The following is a 9,556-nucleotide window of genomic DNA, read 5'->3' on the forward strand; positions in this document are numbered from 1 at the left end:
CTAAGAGAGTTTTATTTCCTATTTGTGTGTGCTTTCTTTGAGTGTTCGGTAAAGAGCAAAGAGCTTGCTCTGAACCAACATCTGACATTTGCAATTATGTACACATTGCCTTCTTCAATCAGTGGTTTGAACTCTTCCATATAGGCCTTATTGATAACACCATGCATCATGGTTTCTTAATTTTGCATCATCATTAATAATTTGTAAGAAAAAAATAATACCAAAAATGCAATCAAATTGAACATCTATTATACCTCTTTATCAGTAAGGATCATGTCAAGACTTAATTATTGTTTGCCACTACTTAGTAAGTTTACATTCCACGATCTGGTTACCCTTGCCTTGATGTCACACAATTCCTTTCTCGGCCTAATTTCACTGCATTAGCAAAAGATGGTGATGGATCTAATTGTGCTATTTTTCTATACAAAAGATATGATGTAGAAACATGGAATTTTTCTATATATACAGAAGTTATGGTACACAAACAACAATCATGTAAAATATATTTCGATAGGAATAACAGTTTGAGAACAATGGTGAGAAGCAAGTCATCTATACCTAGCACATAGCAGGCCCAACAATAAACAAATGATTTAGTAGTCGTAACATATGCCATGAAAAATTAGTCTAATTGTAGAAAGGAAATCAAACAAATTCCAAAAACAATGTCTTGTTGTGCGTTGATGTCTAGTGTAACCAATTGGTCTAAAAGGTTCCGTGCAGCCATAGAAGAATGCTCAGAGGCAAGTTGAGTTGAATAGCAGCAGGGGCCTGGTTCTATTGACGAAAGTAGCAGCAGGCCCTAGTTGATGGAAGCAGTACACAAAAGAGATGTTTTGGGAAAGACGGCAGCTCTCTTTTTATATATGCACGTACAGAATATCTAATTTGTTGTATTAGCTAACAACCTTTTAAGATAGATAGATTATTTTTATGATTCAAATATGGGAGAGAGATTCAAGGCAGGAGATTAACTACGTTATATCTTATCGGCAGGCATCCCTATATGCACGCGTATCTAGTTTGTTAGTTGTATTAGCTAAATATCCTTTTAGGATAGATTCTTTTTTATGATTTAAATATGGGAGAGAGATAAAGGGCAAGAGACTAATTACATTGCATGTGACAGGCACGACAGGATAGTTAGACGATTTTTTATTCGAAACAAAGAGATTTATTATGTTAGATGTGCTCGGTAGATGGTTTAGATTTAATTTTTCTATAGTGGCATATATGGGTAATTTAGATATAGATACAGGGGTTACTTTGTTAGTTCTTCATAATGGTATAGGTTGTAATTTTAGAAACAAATATATCCAACGGCTATTAAAATCAATGATAATTAGGGTACATAAATTGATGGCAAGATGTTTTATTTTTCTGAGAATTTGTATGATTTCTTCTTTTTTTTAGAGTATCCACTTAGGATTTCTAGGTGGCTCCATGTGGAGGTTTTCAGAATTTCTCTTTTTTTAAATATCCACCTAGGATTTCTAGGTGACTTCATATGAAGACTTCAAAAGAAGTCTACAATTAGTAATAGTAAGATAAGATGGTTTCATGCTGAATATCCAGCCACTAAGCCGAAAAAATTGCCGTCCATACCACAGGAAGCACCCGCGTGAGCTAGGCTTGCAAGAAACGAACCGCGGAGTCAGGCTGGGAGACGCCCATTGCGCCTGCTCAGCCAGGCCCAGTTAACCTCACAGGCAACCAAACATGTGAATGCTCCATTCTGGCGAGTCTGGTTGAGCCATATGCACCCACTCCCAGTTAACCTCACAGGCAACCAAACATGTGAATGCTCCATTCTGGCGAGTCTGGTTGAGCCATATGCACCCACTTAGACCTGAGTATTTTGCATGTCAGGTTGGGGCTTGAGCCGGGCTGAAAAAAGTCCGGTTCATTTTGGGCTAAAAATTTGTGCCCACGAAAGTTCCATAGATGTTGGGCTGGGCTTAGGCCAAGCCCGGATGGGGTTCGGGCTTCCCATTCTTTTTAATTGAAAAATAAATAAAATTAATTGTTTGAGTGGGCTTCATTTTTTTGACTCAGTTTTGTTGACCACGCCTGGGCCGTCAGCTGGCGTGGGCGGGCAAAAACCCACGGGCTCGAGCTGGACCATGCTCAAAATGCTCATGTCTACACCTAACCAATCACGTCCTTGGCACACTGAAGTTTAACTCACCTTCAATATGCAAAAAGATGTCGCAACAAGTATAAATTATAGTAAGAATCAAGCTTTTGTAGTTGGAGTTTTTCCTATGATAGTTTATAACGCTAATAAGAGCAGTACACCGGCACCTTCACACAAGGTGGCACAAGATATTAAAGCTAACTACAAGGTGGTTATTCCAGCAAGAAAAGCTAAATATACTATAACAACAAAATTCACTAGCCAGGGTATAAATATCTTGAAGTTCATGATGTTGCTATAGTAGCCCGGCAGTAAATGTTATTTGTTCTACTCCCTCCCTTCTCCTTTATAAGGTACGTACGCATATTAAAATTCAAACTTTATAATTTTGACCAACAATTTAGTCAATATTTTTTTATTTTTTAAATGTAAACTCGACATGGTAGTATTTGTATTCAAACGTACTCTACGATCATAAACAATATAACACAAGCTAAATTAATCGTTAAAATCTAATTTGAGAGATCGTGCCATGTCATTCACGGACAGAGTATTCAACTACGATATCAATGCTAGGAAGTAATTTAAAGAAGGAAAAAGTCCATATTAGTCCCCTTACCTATCCACTTTGTCCGCTTAACCCCCTGAACAAAATTTAGACTCACTTTACTTCCCTGAACTATTTCATTTGATCCAATCAAACCTCTAATTAAATTATTCTTTTTTGTTTCTTCTTGTTAAATTTTGAGTTCAAATTTGGTGAGCAGATACAAAACATGATGCCTTATATTAAAAAATTTATGGTTATTTTCATAGGTTAGGAATATTTAATACGAAATTGATCTTAGATATACAAAATTGTACAAAAAAGAATTATGAAAAAATGATATTTTATTTTTCTAACATAGACAATCATGTTATAAACCAACTGGTAAAATTTAAACTCAAAACTCAACTTGTACGCAAAGAAAAAAAGAAATCTAATTAGGGGTAGATTGGACCAAATTGAATAGTTCGAGGGAGTAAAGTGAGCCTAAATTTTGCTTAGGAGTTAAGTGGAAAAATTAAATAGGTGAGGGGAGTAAATTGGCTTTTTCCTTTATATAAATAAAGAAAAAAGAGAGAGCCATCGCGTAACAACATACACTTCTCGTGACGGCCGATATTTAGCGGATAAGATGCTATATTTGCAATTTTCTTGATTTCAGTCCAGATTTTCTAAATTTTCCGTTAAATAATATACTTTAAAAAAAGAAACTCTTTGCAGCGCTAGCGCAGCTACACATCAGCAAGAAGACTTGGCCGCGGCGCCGAGCTCAGGTCACAGGTGGGCCTACCCGTCAAACTTACCCAAATTAGAGCAACTCCAAGAGTTCCTCAAAAAATTCTTCCCCAAAATGAGTTATTGGGGGCTATGCTAAAAAAATTTTCCCCCAAAATCATATTAGCCCACAGCAGAACGCTAAAAACTATCCTCCAATAATTTAAAATAGGCTACGTCATCATAATTGGACCCATTACTTGAGCTGCTCACCTTCCCCTGATGGGCGCAGGGGACAGCTCCCCCTCGCGACACCCCCTACCCCGCGCGAGACCCCTCGCGGTCTCCTGCTCATCCTGTTCATACTTTTGCAACATGATGATTCTGGTAATCATACATCCTCGTCGAACCCGCCGAACCACATAACAATAGCAGCAGAACACAACATCAAAACAACATTGCAGTGGAAAGTGGACAGAAGCACAAGACCAAATCTAACATGAGTATTGAGGGAAAAGTACCGTGCAATCCCATCTACATGAGTTAACTGATTGAAGCAATGGTATCCACATAGATTAACAGGGAACTAATTAATACCACACCAATCGGTGATTAACATTGGCCAGATGGACCACAGTCACCAATATGGATAAACCTACGAAAAACTAACTGTATCCATCTAAACCAGATCACATAAGAGTAACGCGATCCAACAATTAAACGCAAGTCCGGCCGCGAAATCACGCGCATGCCGACATCAGCCCAGCATTAACAAACGAACCAATCTGTCCAACCTTATCACGTTCACATCCACTCGAACTCACACAGCTCCGGATCTACACCTCTACCCGCAAATCGAACCCTAAGGGACATATCTATGATGAACACAAACAGGTAGGGAAATCATACGAGGCATAGCAGTAGCAGATACGGATAGGGCCTCGAGAACTCACGTACCTTGAGAGGATCAAACCTGCCGGACCCCACCAGGCTGCTGGCGGAGAACCTGTTTGTCGCCTCTATCAGCTGCGTGAATGTGAGCTGCTCAGGGAAGGTCTGCGTCGCTGCCGCCGCTCGGGGAAGACCTGGGGCCGTTGCTGCCACCGCTTGGGAAGGTCGCCGCCACTAACCCACAGGGAGATGGCGTGCGTGAAAAAAAAGGCGCGAGTGGCTATCGCGGGCGCACGTGGGGGATTGGGGGAGGAGTAGCGCTCGCATATTTGCGGGAAAAATAGTGCCGGATGCGGGTGCACGCAAATTTACGGGAGGTTTAGGGGAACTGTTGGAGTAACTTTTTTTCCTATTTCTCCCTAATTAAGGTTTTAAGAGTAATTTAAGGGAGCTCTTAGAGTTGCTCTCGCTCCCCACCGAATTCTAGTCGGGAGCTCCGCCGCCTCGACGCTTCGCCGCCACCGCCATGATGGTTCCTTGCCTCCTCTTCCGATCTCAAATCCCACGCGAGAAATCCTTGCCTCCTCTTCCGATCTCAAATCCCACGCGAAAGCAATCTCGCCCACGCAACCACCGCGATTCAGTGCAAGGCCTCTCCTGCTCAGCGCCATTCCGGCCAGCAGATCCGGCGGCGCCATGGCGTCGGCGTCGCAGCAGCAGATCTTCCGCAAGCAGGAGTTTGACTACTTCGTCATGGTCGATTTCGAGGCAACCTGTGAGAAGGATGTGCGGGTCTATCCGCAGGAGATCATCGAGTTCCCTGCGGTCCTCGTCGACGCCGCCACCGGCGACCTCGTCTTCTCGTTCCGCACTTATGTGAAGCCTCGTCACCACCCGCGCCTCACCGCGTTCTGCTCTGAGCTCACTGGAATCCAGCAAGAGCAAGTCGACGGTGGTGTGGATCTGGACCAGGCGCTGACCATGCACGACGCGTGGCTGACGGTGACGGGCGTCGCCAAGAACCGCCTCGCCGTCGTCACTTGGGGTGATTGGGACTGACGGACAATGCTCGAATTTGAATGCAACTTCAAGGGATTCCGCAAGCCGGCGTACTTCGACCGTTGGGTCAACCTCCGGATCCCCTTCGAGGCCGCTATCGGCGCTGGGCGGCGCAACCTGCAGGAGGCCGTCCTGGGGGAAAAAAATTCTGTGGGGACGGTCCCCGGACTTCTCCTGTGCGGACCTGTTTTAGATGCCCGACTCCTGGAGACCCGGGGCATCCAACGGATCACGACGAGTGCAATTCCTTGGCTCTGGGCATGCACTCGCGTCGTCGGATTGGCTCCGGGCGCGGCTCGCCTCTGTCCTCCTCGTCGGCGGAGGTTCGCCCGGTGGCCGAGACGAGGAACGGGACAAGCCACGGCGTGACCGTCGCTGGAGAAGAACAACGCGGGTAGGGCGGAGATCGGCGACCGCCACCGCTAGCGGGGCGAAACACGATGGATGCGGCAGACATGGACAAGAACAACACTACTGCGCTGTGGCCGCGTCGATTGGAGGAGGGTGGCACCCATGGGCAAGACCGGAAGAGCAGCAGAAAAGGGTGCAGCACTGCTGACGCCTGACCGCACCATCTTCAGTGGCCTGGCAAGCGACTTGCCACGTGCCTTCCCTTTCCTCCTTGTAGACCCGGAAGTGCTCTTATTAGTTAGAACTTGGAGTTTGTTGGGTAAATTTCTTGTTCTTGATCTCCTATTGCTAATTTGCTTGCATAGATTCGAGAGGAAGGCACATATGAACAGAATCTGTAAGAAATTTAATTGAACCATGCCAACGGATTAAGTCGATCAGGTAATCCACCCAGGAAGAAGATTGTACTGCAAGGTTGGTAGGAAGAAAGGGTAAAAGTAATAATTGCTCCACTGAAGGTTAAGGCTCGAAGATGAATGGGACAGTGAATAGCAGAACCGTGGTAACTGAGCGGCACCGATGTGTGCTCGATGGCGCGCGAGTAGGGAGTCAGGGGCTCGGGGACGTTGCGTCGCTCCAGAACCTAGATTTGGTTGGCGTCCATGGCGCATGTGACAGAGGTTGCGGATGGTGCTCATGCTACCATACATGACGAGGCACGCCGCGACGCTTGCCAGGCCACTGAAGATGGTGCAGTCAGACGTCAGCAGTGCAACACTTGCCTTTTCTGCTGCTCTTCCGATCTTGCCCATGGCCGCCGCCCTCCTCCAATCAACGCGGCCACAACCCATGGCAGTAGTGTCGCTCTTGTCCATGTCTGCCGCATCCATCATGTTTCGCCCCGCCAGCGACGGCGGTCGCCAATCTCCACCCCACCCGCATTGTTCTTCTCCGACAACGGTCACGCCGTGGCTCATCCCGTTCCTCGTCTCGGCCACCGGGCGAACCTCCGCGGACGAGGAGGACAGAGGCGAGCTGAGCCGATGACGCGAGTGCGTGCCCAGAGCCAAGGAATCGTGCCTTGTCGTGATCCGTTGGATGCCCCGGGTCTCCACGCGTCGAGCATCTGAAACAGGTCCGCCCAGGAGCAAGTTTGGGGACTGTCCCCACAGATTTTTTTTCCGTCCGGGAGGCGGGTCTACAGTGGTATGGCCGCCTCCACTGCGGGCTCGACGATGCTTCCAACACAGCGCGCCTCCTCGCCGAGCTTATGCGGCGGGGAGTCACCATCTCTATCACCGGCTCTCTGGCGCCGTGTCCTCAGCCAGAACCGGAGCCGGAGCCGCAGCCACAACTTCAGCAGCACCTGGTGGCACCAAATCGAAACTTCAGCTTGTGCGTCGGCGGGGTTGTTGCTGCAGGCTGCTGTTGCTACTGCGGTGTAGCTGTCAGAGGAGGGGTGGCGACGACGCCGGGGACCATGGAGAGGCAGTGCTTCACCTGCGGCCACTGGACGCCGACTTTTGGGCCAATGTGCCCTTTCTTTCTGTGGGCAGCCTGATTGCTGGCTGAACGCCCTCCATCTTGCCATTGTCATCGTCATCAAGGTCAGATTGCTACTCACATCTCCTACACACATTCATGGAGTGCATGCTTAGTCTAGTTCAAGTAGGCTCTGCACTAGCTCAGGAGGTCTCGGTGCTCTGTGAATCTATGTGAACCTGTTAAAAATTTTCAGCAGTCATTAGCAGGGTCTGTGGGGTCTTGGCGATGAATGCTGTTGAGGTATTGGTGCCTCAAATGAAGCTTAGCATTACCTTTTCCTAAACCTAAACTGGCTTTTGGTAAATAAATAAACTAAAATGTGTTGGTCACGCACATTAGTTGGGGGAGTAGTGGCAGGGGTAAGACAAGGTAAGAGAGTTGGCTATTCCCTATTCATCTCAGTTTTGAGTAGACAGGTATCGAGTAGCAAGGAAAGCGGATCAAGTAGTTAGTGCAGCCAAATAAGTACAGGAAGCAAGCAAGCCGGTAAGCCAGAAGAGGAGGCCCAAGATAAGCAAAGCTAGGAACATGATTACATCTGGAAATCATCTTTACCTTCCATGAAAATATCCACTTCAAAAATTACTTTCACTGGAAAGATCCCACTTCAAAAGTTTATGAAGTAGAAAAACCTAAATAAACTCATATTAGTACACCTGAATAACCATGTCTGTCTGTGAAACACTAAAGACTAGGTCTTCAAAAGTTATTCTCCATCTTTGCCTCACAATCTTCATGTCAAATAGGACTATAGGACTTGTGCACCCTTTTCTTGAATGCTAAACACTAAAGACTGGGTCTACCCAATGTGTGCTATATTATCTTACAAATTACCTTTACGATCACCTCCTGAATTACTTCTAAACTAGTGTGGTACTTGTGTGAATGAAATGAACAGTTATTCACATAATAAATCATTTAAGCTAATTCCTAATAAGCTTGATTTTCCTCTTTGCTGGACATTCAAAAATTGATATCCCAATTCCACAACTTGCCTCAAATTTTGAAATTCAGATGATTTGAAAGTCACATAGGATGGAGCATAAAACACGCTCATTGTGAAAAGGTTAATAAAATCACATGGTATGGAACGTAAAATCCAAGCATTGCTCAAACACTTGTTCATTTACCACTTGGAACATAGCAGAGAAGACGAACTAAAAAAGAACTAAATTCTTGGTCCTTGATCATTCTGACTTGCGAGCTAACCTTAGTTTTTTTTATGTGTGTTGTTTGTTTGCAGGGGCGGATCCTGCGTTGGGGGGGGGGGGGGGGGGGGGCCCGCGACCCCATGAAGCCCCCCTGAAGCCCCTCCTACAAATTTTTGCCATAGATGAAGATGAGAAGGAAGAAAAGGAGGAAGAAGGAAAAGAGAGGAAAGAGGAGGAAGAAGAAGAAGAAGAGGAGGGAAATGAGCACCCCCTACACTTGCTCCTTGGATCCATCCATGTTTGTTTAGGTGGGTGGCAGTCTGCTGAGTACCGTGTCACTTCTGGTTCAACTAGATTCACAAAGCACCAGTGTGTAGTTTTGCGGTATACAACCTTAGATGTGAATCGAAGCACTCCAGTGTGTGTGGTGAGGTGTGTTAATGTAATCAAGTTCGTACCTGGTATTCAGTTAGTGTCGAACCTGGTATTCAGTCAGTGTAATCGAGTTCGAACCTGGTATTCAGTCAGTGTAATTGCGTTCCTACCTGTCTTCAGTGTAATCGAGTTTCTACCTATCTTCAATGTAATCAAGTTTATCATTGTAAGACTTTATATGGAAGTGAATGGAGATTGTTTGGCCAAGTGTTTGACAAGTATTGCTGTGTCCAAGTCATTTCACCTTGTGACAGTTTAAATAGATTTGGTAACTTTCGGATTGCATGGTGAACCTATTCCGTGTTTTTCTTTTTCTGCTTTGAGGCGCTCACATCTGATTCCAAGCCTCGCAAACTGGGAGTTGGCCCAGTATTAATCATTAGCGTGTGTGTGCTTGTTTATTCAGTTCAGTTCTCTCTGGTTGTGCAAACTCTGAATGACGAGAGGTAAACAGTTATGGAGGCCATACGTTAAAAGTATCTGTTGCCGCTTGGTGAACAATTAAGATAGTCAGGAGTCAGGACGAACAATTAAGATAGTCAGGACCTGGATGGTTTTTGTTGGCGCTGGACGAAACGGTAGTTTGAGAAGGACGGCATGTTTGGTTTGTGCGTCGGGGCGCTCGGAACTTCGGATGGTTAGGCCAGACCACAAGATCATCTCGAGGCCTGGCAAATATTCCTCTCTCCTTCCGCCCGCTCAAGGTGGCAAGTTGCTCGATGC

The 9,556-nt window shown here is 45.7% G+C and overlaps 1 protein-coding gene across 1 annotated transcript; it reads left to right on the forward strand.

The window, feature by feature from the left end:
• Positions 1–4,578: 4,578 nt before the first annotated feature.
• On the forward strand, positions 4,579–8,409 carry LOC117846015 (uncharacterized). Its single transcript, XM_072291944.1, is given in 3 exon segments — positions 4,579–5,480; positions 5,675–5,683; positions 6,895–8,409. Coding segments are annotated over 3 exon segments (870 nt in total). The 5' UTR covers positions 4,579–4,988; the 3' UTR covers positions 7,264–8,409.
• The last annotated feature ends 1,147 nt before the right edge of the window (positions 8,410–9,556 follow it).

This window comes from Setaria viridis, chromosome 2 (genome assembly GCF_005286985.2).
Source record: "Setaria viridis chromosome 2, Setaria_viridis_v4.0, whole genome shotgun sequence".
NCBI lineage: Eukaryota > Viridiplantae > Streptophyta > Magnoliopsida > Poales > Poaceae > Setaria > Setaria viridis.